Source organism: Tamandua tetradactyla, chromosome 13 (genome assembly GCF_023851605.1).
Source record: "Tamandua tetradactyla isolate mTamTet1 chromosome 13, mTamTet1.pri, whole genome shotgun sequence".
Classification (NCBI taxonomy): domain Eukaryota; kingdom Metazoa; phylum Chordata; class Mammalia; order Pilosa; family Myrmecophagidae; genus Tamandua; species Tamandua tetradactyla.
The window spans coordinates 54,091,490-54,108,463 of NC_135339.1; the positions used below are offsets into that span (position 1 = coordinate 54,091,490).

The 16,974-nt window shown below is 35.7% G+C and overlaps 1 protein-coding gene across 13 annotated transcripts in view; it reads right to left on the minus strand.

The window, feature by feature from the left end:
• The window catches only part of PCGF5 (polycomb group ring finger 5), a 245,976-nt gene that overhangs the window by 161,053 nt on the left and 67,949 nt on the right, over window positions 1-16,974 (minus strand). For all 13 annotated transcript variants that reach the window (XM_077125469.1, XM_077125466.1, XM_077125468.1 and 10 more), the window contains 4 exons: window positions 10,311-10,407; window positions 3,353-3,408; window positions 3,184-3,243; window positions 629-777 (listed from right to left, as the gene is read on the minus strand). In XM_077125469.1, the coding sequence (XP_076981584.1) occupies window positions 629-777; window positions 3,184-3,243; window positions 3,353-3,408; window positions 10,311-10,407 (362 nt within the window). The remainder of the gene's footprint in view (window positions 1-628; window positions 778-3,183; window positions 3,244-3,352; window positions 3,409-10,310; window positions 10,408-16,974) is intronic.

The following is a 16,974-nucleotide window of genomic DNA, read 5'->3' on the forward strand; positions in this document are numbered from 1 at the left end:
TCGGGCATGTAAGAGAGCCTTCAAGAATTTAGAAGTTTAGCAATACTTTATGACATCCAATTTCACTTCAAAACCAATTGATTATATTGTTCATAAAATGCACTGGTACTGACATGGGTTACTTTTTCAGTTGCAAATAAAAATAAAGGAATAAGGAAAAAATTAGAAGAGCAGTATGAATAAAAGTTATGAAGTTGTATTGGTTACTATGCTTTACAAAACGGGGTAACAATGTATATGAGCTCCCAACAAAGGTATAAAAGGAGGTGGAAAAAAAAACAAGGGGAAAAATAGAAGTGTGATTCTCTGTACTAGCCATTAGGTGGTACCAGTGGCCTAGGACGTTTTCATTCATGGGGGTGGAAAAACGGGTGCCTAGAGTAAGCAATTGCTTGGCCATATGAAGGTATGAGATTTTTATAAATTGAATGTTTATAGTTTTGGGGTGTCAGAAAATTCATTATTATAGAATTCAGAAAATTCTATTCTAATGAATAATGTTAATAAAAACTTAAAAAACAAACATTCTGAAGAGCCACCACCATTAGGAAAATTCAACAAATTCACCTATCAACAAAGATTTACTGTAAAATGATCACAGGAAATACAACTGCTCTTGTCCACTCACCTTGACTACATTGTCCCCTGACTGTCCATTATTACGTAAACAATCTAGACATATAGCAATTTGTGGGTCACTTCTGTGATAGTCTTTATCATCTTGATTTTCATCACCTTCTTCATCTACTTTAGGTTTGTCAACTTTTGAAGCATCATCTATAGAATTTAAGCAAAAATTAGATATAATAACATTGATTTTAAAGTAAAGCCATTATCATCAAAACAAAATTCAGTTTTAACAAACATTTCTTAACAGTTTAAGAAAAACTGAAAATTTCAATACATTTTAAAATGTTCCAGCCAACTCCATAAACAATGGAAATATTTTAAGAAAACATCAACAACTTATTAGCATAGCTTATGAGGTTTAGGTTCCCTGGGGCATCCAAATGAAAGACTCAAGAGAAGCTATATTTGGCTGCAAAAATGATAGCCACTGGTGATTAGACCACTTTAGAGAGTAGATAGGATAAAAAAATACTTTCAGATTTTATACACATTCAAATTAAAAACCAACTACCCATTTTTCAAACTAAAAATATTTTTTTTAAGTTCTCAAAATTTCAAATTAGATACTCAAAAAGCTAGTGAAATAAAGAGTAGAATGAATTAGCTTTAACATGTATGTAACTATTTAATAACATTTTAAAAACTGCATTAAAGAAATCTGAATGGCAAACTTTATAAAATATACAAATATTTAACCTAACAAATACCTGTGGCCCATTGACAAAGTAACTATATTTAATCACTTGTTTGAGTCCTTCAATCAGACATACATTGTGCTGGGTTCTGAGAATACAAAACTTTAACTAAGATGTTATTATTCCCACTGGTCAGGGTAGAGGAAGAGAGACAGGGAAGTAAACAAAAGAGATAAATTCAGCAGTAGTGATAAGGGCTTTGATGGGAGAGTGTAAAATGGAGTGTGTAGGCATATATAAAATAGGTGAAGAACTCATATTCTGAGATGAAGTAGAGATTCAGGGATGATTTTCAGATGAACTATTTCTAAGATGAAACCTAAAGGAATTAGCCAGCTAAGAATTTCAGAGGGAAAGGTCCAGAACAAATAAAGCGTCAGCTCCTCTTCGATGACGATAGTAAAAGCATCACTCGTATTATAAAGGGGGATGGGTTCTCTCTCTTTGACTTATACGTATTATCACAAAGACAGATGGAACCCACATACACAGGAGCTGCCGTTCATGATCCAAAATCCCGGCTCCTGGAAAAGATACCAATTCTACTTCCAAACTAAAGATTGAATATAAAATATTGCACTGCCCAAGCAATCAACTGTAGTCCTTTCACAAGTCAATCCTCAACATACATGGATTCATGCATATGCCAAACAATAAAGCTTTTGATGATGATCCTCTTGAACAGGTAGCAAAAATTAGGATATTTAATTTTACGCTACCTCTAATATTACTATAGCACTGCTGCCTAAATTGCAATCTACATCTGGGTAAAACAAGCCTTTATTTTTTCAGACTTAGCTTCTTTGCCCACCTTGTTATAGATCAAAAATAGTCTCTTACTATCTCATTCTAGTCATTCAAAACTATTCTTAAACATCCCCCGCTTAAGAAGACAGCACTGCACAGGTAGGCTTCTTAAAACTACAACCCCCATTTTACAGATTAAAAAAAAAAAGGCAGCATTTTCCCATCAATATAATGACATACAGTTGATAAAATCATCTATGATCTTATGGGAAAATCAGGATTGAGAGACTGAGCTCACAAGTGTGCCTATAAAAATATACACACATTCCTTTCTAAAAGATTTCAATATTATTTAATATCATCTTGAATTAAAGCTCATTAAAACAACACTGAGAAAAGATACAACTTCCTTGTAATTTCAAATATGCTGTCCTTTTTTCCTTTGTGTGTATGGTATACATACTAAAAACCTTTTCTACGCCCAGAGTATTTGCCACTTTGCTGTAATTATTGTTAAAAATTACTGATTTCAGAGTCTCCTGGGACCCAGAAGAGAAATTTGGACATTTAGCAAAAGTGATGGGGAAAATTACCATTAAGTACTCAGAAATATTCTTCAAACTTCCAGAATATTTAAGTTTGTATCACTTGAGCTATAGCTATGAAAACTTCATTCCAGAGTATTAGAGCATAGCAAAATCCCCTGTTCTGGCTGTCATCACTTCTCAGTTACATTTCATATTAAAACAAACACACAAAATAAAACAAACAAAATAAAAATCCCTAGATGTTTAGTTGCAAGTTATGGGTAGTTTTTACTCCAGTTCCTTTAGCTCTCCAAAAACACTAATGTAATCACCTAGTCAGCCTTCTGTTTTATCCCCCTTTCCTATGCCCTAAGTCCAATTTCCTCTATTTCCAATTACTCTCAAGTGGAATGACTTTATATCTACATACATTTATATAAATCTCACGGAGAGAGATTTATAACATAAAGAGGTGAATGAATTTTGTGCAGGAGAAATTTGAACTTGGTGAGAGATAATAGTTTAATTTGAGAGATGTGTTTAGATTATTCCTAATGTCAGATATAGATAAAAGAAAAAGTCACCTTGGCCATTTTCTTGAGGCTTATTTTTCTTCCAAAATTCAGATTCACGCTCAAGTTCTTCTAATTTAAGAGAGAAAAAAGTATAAGATCATAAAAACAGTCTTGACATCTTTAAAAGAAATGCTAACTTCATAAAACACAAACATTTGCAAGAAGCTAAAGAACTTACGTTCTCGTAGTCCAGGGACCAGCTTAAATATAATTTCCTCTAACGTATTATCCAACCTTTCAAAGAAAGAAAAAGCATATGCTAGCAATGAGACATCAAGATCCCATATGTAAATAACTTGATATCTATATATGTATTCTAAAACATAGAACATACACAATTTTAGCACAGCTGCTAGACCAAACTTCTCTGCATGACGTACACCTATTTCAAGCCGTCATCTCAGTGGTAGATTAATTAAATTCAGAATGGCCCCAGTGCCTAGCTCTCCCTATATCTGTGGCTTACTCAATTATCCCTAAGAACGCCTTGTCTTTTCCAATGTTTTTCTCCCTCATGCTTTTCACTCTGGCTCAAATACTCTTGCCCAATTCTATAGTCAAACCAATGCTAATTTCATTCTTCAAGACAACTCAAATACTAATTCACTCACAAAGTTTTCCCAAACTATTTAATAACAGTAGTATTTAAATGTACTAGAGTTTCGACTGAGAAGCAGACTGGCAAACGACGGTGTATACATGTGATTGAATGTTGTACTGCTACAAAAAGGAACGACATCGTGAGACATGCAATGACGTGAATGAACATGTGAGATATTCGGTGAGGCAAAATAAGCCAGAAACGAAAGAACCATTATGGTATGGTCTCCTTTAGAAAATGCTTATAAAGGAAAAAAGGGTCTAGATTGTAAGCTCTTATAGCAGACACATTTAGTCCAGAGTGATATTTATTATTTTTGGATTTTGAGAGGCTATTATATATGTGTGTGTGTGGGGGTGGGTGGGTGCGCGCGCGTATATGAGGCTGTTTATATATATATATAACCTGGTATTTAGAGATAAGAATGAAGCCAATCAGGTCAGGGTTGAAATAATTCAGAACCCAGGGGTATGCAAGGAAGACACTGTCCATATTTTATAACCACACATACTCTCTGAGACCAAAGAAAGAAAGGTTTACTTGGTCTGGAACCTAAATTTTCTGTAGTACATAATCTAACTCAACCTATCTGTATAGCTCATTTGAATAATTCAAACAGGGGGAGTCCACAATAAGAAAGAGGTCCCTTAATCCTGTATAGCTTAATGTAAGGCCTGGATATATCCTAGAGTATATTAAGCAGATAATCAAAAAGTATTGGCAAAGTCCCTTGAGGGATGGGAGAAAAAATTATGGAACTGTTAAACTTTACCATCAGAGAATCTTCTGATACTGTGTTAAACTTCAGGGATACCCATATCAATAGGTCAAGCCCTTGATCTGGAGGCTTACTGTTGTGAAGCTTATGTAGGTAGCAGAGAAGCTGAGCCTACCTATAGGTATGCCTAAGAGTTACTTCTGGAGGACCTCTGTTGTTGCTCGATGTGGCCTCACTCTTTCTAAGTCCAACTCTGCAAGTGAAATCACTGCCCTCTCCCCTATGTGGAACATGACATCCAGGGGTAAAAGTCTCCCTGGTGGCTTGGGAGATGACTCCCAAGGATGAGTCTGGCCCTGGCACCATGGGATCAACAATTCCATCCTGACAAAAAGGAGGAAAAGAAGTGTAACCAATAAAATATCAGTGGTAGAGAGAGTTCAAATAGAGTTGAGAGGTTACTCTGGAGGTCACTCTTACGCCAGCTTCAGTTAAACACTGCTATCTATCATAACTTGCTAAACCCCAACCAGAACCATTCCAGCCAATCCTAAAGAACACCTAGGGCAAAATGTAAGATTTCACAAGGGTTCCAAGCACTAGAGTAACTTCCCAGAAACCTAAAACCTCCAGATGGGTCCCCGGATCAGATAAGTCCTGAAACCTAGAGGGCCCAACCTCTCCAGAACATCAGATAGTTCCATTTTCCTACCCCATATAATTGACAGTCCCTTCCAACATGAAAAAGTTAGAATTGCCATAGCCCAAACACCCCTAAAGAGAGGGATAGAAAGAGCAAAGGCGATGGTTGAGTTAACACACAGAAGATAGGATTTAACAAATGAATATGAATGCTGAATCATTAAACTGATATCTCTTTTAGTTTCTAGTATCTTAGAGCAGCCAGAAGTAAAAACCTAAAATTGTGGAATTGTAATTTATACCAAACTCTAAAATATGTTCTACAACTAATTGTGGTGCTATGTTTTGAAATTTGTTTTGTATATATGTTATTTTTCACAAAAAAGAAAAAAAAAGTCAATTGTGATGATAAAAAACTATTTATTCGTTCTAGCTTCCTATACTCTGGAGCAGCTAGAAGGAAAAATCTGAGAGGATTGTATGGTAGCCAATGACAAACTTTGGGATCTATCTGTCCTGTAACTATTTAATGAAGAATTTTGAAAACTATTGCTTTTTTCTTTCTTTGCTTTGTTATATTACACAGTAAAAAAGTTTTTTTTTTTAAAAAAGTACTAGTGTTTAAAAGCATTATTCTTCTAACTTAATATTTCTGTGTTTATTAAAATAATACATGTGCATTACTTAAATTGCCCCATAAACCTTATGTTAAAAATATAATAAATTTACACCCACTCTCCCTATTCCTGATTTCTGCCATCTTGAGGCAAACCTACACTTTCAAATCCAAGCTGTTTTTTCTAGTATTTACTTCCATATTTCTAGAAAAATCATAGCCATGTTTTTCTCTGCTATGTCTATTTTACTCTGACTTTGTTTCATGAAAGATAAAGGTTTAGTTCTTGGATATCATGGCCCCCTTTCTTTCCAACACATACATTTTCTCTATCTCATCCTCCCAATATAGTTTTATCACCAATATTTGTCCAATATTCATTTTTTACAGGGTTATGATTATATAAGTATTCACACTGATTATATATATTCCCCCATTCAAATGTTTTCCATCTCTCGAGTTAGTAACTTCTTTTCTTCATTTTCCATGTACAAATTCCCAAACTCTGCAAAAGAATCTCTTGTTACCAAGTACAAAGATCAAGAATCTACTAGCTTCATTTCTGTTCTGAAACATCCCTTACCACCTTTGATGTCCTACTTTGATGTAGTACTACCATTTCTCTGCTCCCATTTGTAGTAAAACTCCTAAAATGAGTAGTCTGCACTACTGTTCCTGATTTTTCTTCCTCCGTTTCTCTCTTGAAATAATTCAATTAGAATTTTGCCTCCAGAATGACTGAAAATGCTTTTGTCAAGGTTGATGATCTCCATGCTGATAATTCTGACCATTAATTCTCAGTCTTTCTTACTTGACCCAGTTGATCACTCCCTCTTTTTTATACTTCTTTCTGGCTGCAGGGACACCATATTTTCCTGGATTTTCCTTCTACCTTCTCAGTTTCCTTTGCTGTTCTTTTCTTTCTTCCTGATGTCTTAATGCTGCATACTTCAGGGCTCAATCCTTGGTCCTACTCTTTCCCCTCTCTGTAGTCCCTTTCTCAGTGATATCATCCTGCCTCATAGCTTTGAACACTGCCTATATGCCAAGACTACCAAATGTTCTATTTCCAGCCCAGATGTTTCCCAAGTCTCAGAACTGCCAACCTTCTCTCTTCTCTGAAATGACTGCTAGACATCTCAAACTCAGCATGTCCAAAATTGAACTCCTGACCTACTCCTCCCTGCACAATGCTGTATCTTCAGCCATTCCTATTTCACTTTATGACCACTCCATTCTGCCAGATGCTCAGGTCAAAAATCTCAGTCATGCTGGACTCTTTATCTCACATCCTACATCCAATCTATTAGTGAATCTGGTTGGATTTACCTTCAAAATATATCCAAAAATGACCACTTCTCACCACCTCTACTGCTACCATCTCTTACATGGATCATTACAATCGCCTTCTAAATCTTCTCTCTGCTTCTACCCTTACCCTATTATATGTAGTATATTCTCAACTAGTCACCAAAATGATCCTTCTAAAACGAAGTCATGGGCAGGTCATGGTGGCTCAGCAGGCTTTCTGAGTTCTCGCCTGCCACGCCAGAGATCTGGCTTCGATTCCCGGTGCCTGCCCAAGCAAAACAAAAAACAAACAAAAACAACAAAACTAAGTGAGATCATGTTAATCCTTTCACTAAAACCCTGCAAAGGAGTAAAAGACAAAGTTTACATATGGCTTACAAGGTCCTTCACAATCTAGACTCCCAGTATCTCTCTGACCTCAATGCCCAATACTCTCTCCACTCATCTGTTTCCCACACTCTATGATTTCCTTGCTGTTTCTTGAACACATTGCAGGTACACTCCTGACTTAAGTCCTCTGAATAGTGGCTGTTTGCTTCACCTGGAATATGAATGCAATCTTCAGATTTATATCTGGCTAACTCCCTCATAGCCATCAAGTCTTTGCTCAAATATCACTGTCTCAATGAGGCCTATTCTAACCTTCTTGCAGTCTGCCCCTCCCTTTATGTTCCACATCCCCCTTAACACTCCAGTACATTGCCCTTTATTTTTACTTTTGAGTTTTCACTTTCTAACATATTTATTTATTATATGGTTTACTCTCTGACTCTCCACACAAAAATATTAACTCTACCAAAAACTTTTATCAGTTTTATCCACTAAGAAATCTCAAGCACCTTAAAATGGTGTCTGGACCTAACAGGCATTCAGTTAATATTTATTGAATGAATGCTTTTCCCCTCTTTGGTTCCCCACTATTCTTCTACCATCTATATTAGTGATGCCTAAAAGTAATATGTGAATCAAATATTTGATTTGAAAATTTTCTAGTAGCCACATTAACAAGTGTTTTACATGTATCATGTAAAATTAATTTCAGTGTTTAACTTGTTTATATATTAAAATATATTTAATAATACATTTATTTAATAATTTTATTTAATAATAAATGTTACATTTAAAGGGAAAATATTTATATGGCTTCATGTTTTAAATTTAAATCAAATTAAAAATTCTGTTTCCCAGTTGCACTAGCAACCTCTCAAACGCTCAAAAGCCACAGTTGGCTAATGACTACCATACTGGACAGAACAGACAAAGACAGTTTTATTCCCAGGCCTGCTGCATAACTGTCATACTTCCTTCACCTTTCTCTTAGATTCCCTCCCTTTTTCTTGATTTATGCTTCAGCATATCCTTCAATGCTTCCTAGGAATGAGTACACAGTGGTAAATTTTTGATAGCTATGAACAATTGTCACCTACTAAAGAAGCCTTAATCTACCCTTATTTCTTGCAAACAAAATCTGATTATGTTCTGGGAGCAATGTGCCCAGCTTCAAGGATATATCACAATTTGTTTGCTAAGGCATTTCAAAACCCTCACACCATCCCATAACCTAATGGCTGACATATGACTTATTTCGGGCCAACAAGAGGAAGTCTGCTGGGGAAACCTCTGGCCAAGGTTCTCCCCTCTCTACGAATCTCCTGCAATGCTTAGGTCTCCCACCTCTGCTAAATCAAACTGCTTTCTAGTTTCTAACTGCTGCTAACATTCTTCTGCTATCATCTCCTCTCACCCTTTCAACAAGTATTTATTGAGCACCTATTATGTGACAGGAACTATCCTAGGAGCAAAGAATACATAAGTTCTTGCTCTTATTATCTCTCTATGAGTTTGTGCCCTAAAAAAATTCCTTTAATCCGTTCACAAAGGCTGTCCTGCGCACTGTAGGATGTTTAGCAGCATCCCTGGCCTCTACTCTCTATACATCAGTAGCACCCACCCAGTTTTGACAATGGAAACTATTTCCAGGCACTGTCAAAAGTGCCCTGCAGGGCTGGCCACAGTGGCTCAGCAGGCAGAGTTCTCACCTGCCATGCCGGAGACCCAGGTTTGATTCCTGGTGCCTGCCCATGCAAAAAAAAAAAAAAAAAAAAAAAGTCCCCTGCAGTGGCAGTGAATTGGGGGATTATCTTTGTTGAGAAGCATTGATTTAAATCTAACTAGTAGAAGTCTTGTTCAGGATTACAGACACTAGTAAACTTGGTGGTTCTAAACTTTAACATGAATTAGAATCACTTGGAGGGCTTGCTAAAATAAGCTGGGCTGCCCCCACCCTCACTCACATCAACTGTTTCTGATTCAGTAGGTCCTGGGTAAGGCACAAGAATGGTCATTTCTAACAAGATACCAATGGTTGCAGACTGCACTTTGAGAATCGCTGTAGACATTTCTCTGTAGATGAATTATTCTAACTACAGGCACTAAAACAGAACTAAAAGTCTGAAATATAAGACTTGCAAATCCAGATTTATAGAATGATAGCAAACACTACACGAATTTGAGAGTGGTTAAACATCCCAGAGAACATCTAATTCCACTTTAGATATGTACGTGCCCAAGGTCACACAGCTGATCAGCAGCAGAGCTATAACAGGAACCATGGGAAGAAAACGGATCTGGAGGCAAACACACCTGGCCTGCAGCTTGGAAATGATATTTGAGGTGTGTTGTGAGACCTCAGATGAGTCATGTCACTTCTATAAATTACATTTTCCTAACCTAGGAAAAAGTTTGGATGAGGATCTTGCACATCACTTCCAACTTCAAAACATATGATTACACTTTGTAAGTCAAGAGGTGAGTAAATGGAGAGTCTGTTTAAAAAATCTTTAAGTTTATATCAAATATTTATCTTTTTTTAAAAATATATGATAAATTAAAAAACCAATGGTAGCAAGATCACTCTTCCTTACTATTAGTTTTGCTCTCTTTTCTCTATCATGTGGCTTATTAATATATAGTGCACTAAAATACTGACCATAACTCTCAGAACTTAGGAGAAAGTAAGGATTTTAATTTGGAAATTTCTTAGATATTTAAGATGCACAGCCTTATTGTTTAGCTCTTCTTAATAAAATACTTTAAAATGAATAAAATGCTTTAAAATGAAAATCATAAAATTCATAAGACCTATATTAAATGAGTCAAGAGATCAACAAATATGATTTATAATAAATATCATTAAGAGCTTACATAATTTATTTAAATTAAAGGAACCATAAAGTGCACATACTTACCTTAACATTTCTAATGGGTTTGTCTCATGAACTTGGTTGCCACATCTAGGACAATCATTGCTATCTTCAAAGTGCTGGACGATACAAGTCTTACAAACTAAGAACAAAGATGTTATGTTAAAATGCATCATTTGAACTATCATTTAAAGTTAAACAAAAGGTAATTATAATAGTCCTTAAAAATTACTTACTACAGGTAAAGTATTCTTTAATCAAACATGACAAAATCTTAAAAGTGCAGCATTGTAATAAAACTCAAATGAAATGAAAGTCTACTGCCACAATGTAAAAAGTATTTACTACATTGCTTAATATTTTTCTTAAACATAAACACAAATCAAATTATTCATACTATTATGAAAAGCTGGTGCAATTTTTAAAAAAAATATGTTTTCCCATTTAAAGAAGTAGGACAGAGAAAGACAAAAACTATTAAGTCTGCACTTACTTCTTTGGCTAAAAATTTATTTGAATGCAACATAAGTTGTTCTTAAACTGTAAGAGTTTTCAATATGTTTGGATTACTTTTTATTGGCAGATGTTCCTGGGGGTTTCTATGGAACTTCTGACTTTTGCAGAGTAAAATGAGTTTGAGCTCATGGGTTCCATAATTCTGTGAAGACAATGTATGGGTAATAGTATCATGTTGGTATAAAGGCATAAGTAGTAAACTGGAAGACCAATGGAGAAATTGACAGGGATAATTAAAAATTTAAATAAAGAGAAATGGAAATATGATTTGTGGATTTTTGGCCACAAGCCTATACAACCTATAATTTCTTCCAAATAATACTGATCTCTCTAGTTATTATCTCTTTTACCTTTTCCTTAAACTTCTATTACTTTCTGTCAACCATCTTACTAAAAAATCTTAGACATATTCATACCACCTGAACTAAAATGTTTTCAATCCAATTCCCTATGCCAATACTACCCCCCACGCCTTTCTATTAACTATAAAATCTAAAATTTTCACCCAGTGCAGCGTATCTTCCTCTCCCCTTTTCCAACTCCACTCCAAACTCCTTTGCATCCTCCTCACGACCCCCACCATCTAAAAGAAGTCAAACTTTACTGAAATGACCCATCAAGAGCAAACACTAGGATTACCACTACGGAGACGAGGGTTGAAAACTGCAAGCACATACAGGGCAGAGCAACAACTGTCAGGGAAGAATGCTCTGAGGGATCCAATTTAAAGGTCATTAGTACATGTGAAAAATAAACTAGCATTTCCTTTTATTTACTTATTCACTTATTCAGTAGGCATTTATTGAGTGTCAGGCATATACCAGGAGTTGGGGATACAGAGGCAAAAAAAGCTCAAATCTTTATTGAGTAATTTATATTCTATTTGGGGAAGCAAACAATTTTAGTGATAAGTGATATTTATAAAACAAACAAACAAACACACAAAGTACAGAGTCAAAGGACTGGGAGCTGGCAGCTAGACACGGATCTAGGCTGCTGAAGAAAGAGATGTAAGGCTCATCCCTCCAGGGTCCACACAATCTCAAGAATAAGTCTACAGCACACTGCATAAGGCCAAGGCAGCAACAGGGCCCAAGGACACTGCTGGGGAATACGAAGCTGTAGTCTAGATCTACACTGTTCAACACACTAACCACTAGCACTGTGTGCAATGAGCACCAGTCCAAGACTTAGTATGGGAAAAGAATGTAAACCACCTCAATAATTTTACATTACTTACACGTTGAAATGACAATATTTCATATATTTTGGGTTAAATAAAATATATCACTAAAATTTATCTGTTTATTTTTTAAAATGTTGCTACTAGAAAATTTAAAATTGTTTATGTGCTTGTATTTTATTTCTATTGAACAGAGCTATTCTAGATGGAGAAAGATGCCCTCATTAGAAGATGAATTTATTTTCCACATTTACACTTGAGATAATGTATTTTATTCTACTTTTGAAGATGAAGAAGAGGTTCCAATATGCCAGGTAACCTGCCTTCTTCTAATGAATGGCAGCACAGACTTGAAATCACAAACTTATGTAAAATCTTAAAGTTCTTTTTTAATTTTACAAAGGAAAATAATGTCATATAGAAATATCATCCCTAGAAATGATCTTCAGCATCTTTTTAAAAGTCTGACCACAAGGAGACATGATACTGTAGCAAAAGATAAGCCATCCCCTAGGGTGTAAGAATTAACCTTATTATATAATTTAGGTGCTACATTAAAAGAATTAAAGAAAACATTTCCAGAGGTTAAAGCTAAAATGTGTTTTTAATTAAAAAAAGTTTTCAGATAGTTTTAGAATAAGAAAATTTAAGATGTTGAACAATATACTTCTACTCTAGTTTTCTTTTCCTTTTTTTTCCCCCAGATGATTTAGTGGTGGGTGGAATCAATAGCATCACCACCAATACTTACAGGGTTCATGTACCGGGCACCATCCTAAATGCTTAAATATATTTTAATTCATTATAATTTGACAGTTTAATCCTCACTATAACCCTACTAAGTAGATACTATTATTGGGCTTCTTATAGATGGGGAAACTAAGGAGAAAACTTATGCAGTCTGCCTACAATTATGGAGCCAGTAAATACAAAAAGCCAGGATTTGAATTCAGAGTCTACGTTCTTAACCTATGCTCTTAACTATACTGCCTGTGTGATTAAGTCTCTTCTAAGTTTAATTTTATGAGTCTAAAACATATAGGGAAAAATACTTTCCCTCTCAAGTAGGGGAGTCTTAAATACGTCTACTTGTAGAATTAGATCTCCTTTTAATTAAACTAAATATTTGGCACAAAATAGCCCTCTTAAGTAGCTTATTTGTTCCTTTAAAAAAATCTCTAGAGAATATATCTTCCAAAGGCTTTTAAAAGCTGTTAAATAAAACACAACCTGATAATCATATAAACCAGTACGTCAGGAAACCCAGGCCAAAAGTTCAGTGAAACTGAAAAGAGTAAAACGAGGATTTATTGTGTTCCTTCAGATGTTTTAAAAACTTTTCATTACTACAAAACTAACTTAAAAAAATTTATAGTGAAATATACAAAAAAGCAACAAATTTCGAAGTACATTTTAACAAGTAGTTACAAAATGGATTTCAAAGTATGGTATGGGTTACAGCTCCACAATTTCAAATGTTTTCTAGCTGCTCTAAGAAACTGGAGACTAGAAAAAATATCAATATAATGATTCAGCAGTCATACTCATTTGTTATTAAATTCTATCTTCTCTGTTATAACTCCTCCTCCTTTGATCCTTCTCCCAATCTTCAGGGTTATTTGGGCTATGCCCATTCTAACTTTTTCATGTTGGAAAGGGGTATCGGCAATATAGGATGGGGGAGAGACTAGTTGATGTTCTTGGAGAGGCTGGCCCTTCTGGGTTTCAGCACTTACCTCCCCATCTGGAGGTTGGGGTTTCTGGAAAGTAATCTTAGTATGTGAAACTTCTGTAGAGCCCTAGGCATTCTTTAGGGTAAAAAGGAATGGTGTTGGTTGGGGGTTGGCAAACCATGGCAATTAGCAATCCCTAGCTAAAGCTTGTATAAGAACAGCCTCCAGAACAGGTTCTCAACTCCATTTGCACTTTCTTAGCCATGGATACCTTACTTTGTTACACTTCTTTTCCTCCTTTTGGTCAGGAAGGTGTTACTGATCCCACAGTACCAGGGCCAGGCTCACCCCCGGGAGTCATGTCCCACGTTGCCAGAGAGTCAACCCTGGGATGTCATCTCCCATGTAGGGGAGGGTAATGATCTTCCTTGTAGAGTTGGGCTTAAAGAGAGGCCACATCTGAGCAACAAAAGAGGTATTCTACAAGTAATTCTTAGGCATAAGTATAGGTAGCTTTGCTTATCCACTACAGAAATAAGTTTCGTAACAGCAAGCCTCAAGATCAAGGGCTTAGCTTATTGACTTGAGAGTTCCTGATGTCTGAGTATCAGAGTATCAAAACTGACTTGAAAAATCAGAGTCAAGTTTGCAAACTACAGCACTTTATTCAGGACACTAAAGCTTTGCTATAGCCAAGGATGCTGGATCACTCATAAGAATGGAATTAGTTTTGGGGTTCTAGGAATGGCAAATGATATTTATAGACATAAAAAGGAAGTGAGATTGATTCCTATTGATATGACAAGGGTTTAGGGCAAATGAACTAGGGACTTGATTGGCTATCTGAATCAGTTGCTGTGGTGGGGATTTCAAATTTCAAAACATATCAAGAGGAAACTCAAGAGAGTCTCCCTCCCTCATCCCCCAACCCCACTCCCTATGTGGGACATGACTCCCATGGATGTAGGTCTCCCTGGAAATGTGGGACAGAACTCCTAGGATGAGCCACGTCCCAGAATCATGGGATTGAGAAAGCCTTCTTGACCAAAAGGGGCAAGAAGGAATGAGACAAAATAACATTTCAGTTATAACATTTCTTATGCATTATATGGATATCCCTTTTTAGCTTATGGTGTATTAGAGTGGCTGAAGGGAAGTACCTAAACTGCTGAGCTGTGTTCCAGTAGCGTTGATTCTTACAGATGACTGTATAAGGATAGCTTTTATAATGCGATTGTGTGATTGTGAAAACCTTGTGCCTAACGCTCATTTTATCCAGGGTATAGGCAGATGAGTAAAACAATATGAGTAAAAATAAATAAATAACAGGGGGATAAGGGGTAAAATAAATTGGGTAGACTGAAATACTACTGGTCAATAAGATGGAGGGGTATGGGATGTATGAATTTTTTCCTTTTTTTTCTGGAGAGATGCAAAATAAAATTTTATTAAAGCAAATCATATTGTTTATTAGATGGTAATAAAAAATATAGAAAAAGAAAGTCAAGTTAGGTAAGGGGAATTGGTAGAAATAAGGATCTGGGTGACATCAGCAGAGGTAGCTGACCTCTTAATTTGTAGAACTTTCTTCTTGGGTTATGAGAAGTTTTGCTTGATCGAGCTTAAGTTCCAAACTTGTCTTATTTACTACTTTACCCTCAGTGCCTATCAAAGTGTCTGACATCTAATTATTTTTAAGTATCCAATAATTATGTATTGTATTAATATATTTGTTTTTATTAGGTTATTAAAATTACCTCACATTCTACAACTAATTGTGGTGTTGTACACTGAAATTTATTGTTTTGTATATATGTTATTTTTCACAAAAAAAGAAGGAAAAGAAGTCGATTGTGATGATAAAAAAATATGTAAGCCTTCTAGCCTCCTATATTCTGGAGCACCTAGAAGGAAAAAAATCTGAGAGGATCGTATGGTAGCTCATGACAAATTCTGGGATCTGCCCTGTAACTACCTGTTAAAGAGTATTTGAAAACCATTGCTTTTATATTTCTTTGCTTTGTATATATGAATACTATACAACAACAAAGTTAAAAAAAAAAATTACCTCACAGGCATGCAGCCATGGTTAATGTGGATTTAGTTCAGCTAACATTAAGTGATCATTTAAAGCTAAAACTCATTTGTGCTTTACATTTTTATTCATCTTTTGACTTTATTTATTTATCAAATATCCTTGGCCGGGTAAAAGAAAGTCATTTTAGTAGGTGAAATCTGAGATTAGTTAAAAGTATGGCTTTTATGACTCCCTTTTTTTCTTTTTAACTTCTCCTTGTTAGAAGGATGGGACGAATACTTTGCTTTAACATCTCTGCCTCTGCCTTATTTCTGACTGGCTTGCTTTTTCTCTTCCACACGTATGGAGCGCTAAGAACATCAATGGTTGCTGTGGTCAGCTGTCCCGCTCAGCCTTTTAGCTCCTCTTCCTAAATTCAGAGAGCAATCAGGCGGTGTTAACTACAGAATTTCTCTCTGGGAGAAGTATGGGAGTACCAACCCAACCTCTCAGGCTTGAGGAGGGGCAAAGAAGACTGAAGAAACATTAAGTACTCATATCAAAGAAGGGAGAACCATTAAATCTTGTTCAAAACTACTGGCTATAATCTACCAGTTTAGTAGAGGGAGAAAACAGCTGAAAAGGTTTATTAAAAAAGGGACCATATATAGATAACCTAGTAAAGAAGAAAAATAATTCATTCTCAACACACAGAAAAAAAAAAAAAAAAAGGGACCATGTTATTTTATAAAAGCACATGAACTTTGGAGTTGAATGCATTCCATCACATCATTAGTTGTGAGACTGGGAGAGTTACTTAATTCTTAGTTTTCACACCCTACAAAAGGAGATCATCTCTATACCCGCTATCCCTTTCCATCCACTCCACAATGTTCAAGGTTACTGTAAAACTAAAAAGAAATCAAATATATAAAGTATCTACTTTGAGGCACATAACAAACATTAAGTGGGAACTTTTATTGGGATTACTTTAATTGAAATTTAAAAAAATCATACTTATATAAATCCAAAATATATGTGTAATTCTAGCATAAAGGGCTATAAAAACGTCTCTTCCTCTTTTGACGGGAAAGGTATCACGTCAAAGTAGTGCTGAGTCTACTTTGGGTGCATCAGAATCACCCGGAGGGCTTGTTAAATTGCTGGGCCCACTCCCGCAACTTCTGATTTAGTAAGTAGGTCTGGAGTGGGGCCTGATCATCTGCATTTCAAACAGGTTCTCAGGTGATGCTCATGCTGCTGGTCTAGGGAAACACACTTTAAGAACTATCGAATTAAAGTATGCCTATCCCAAAAATA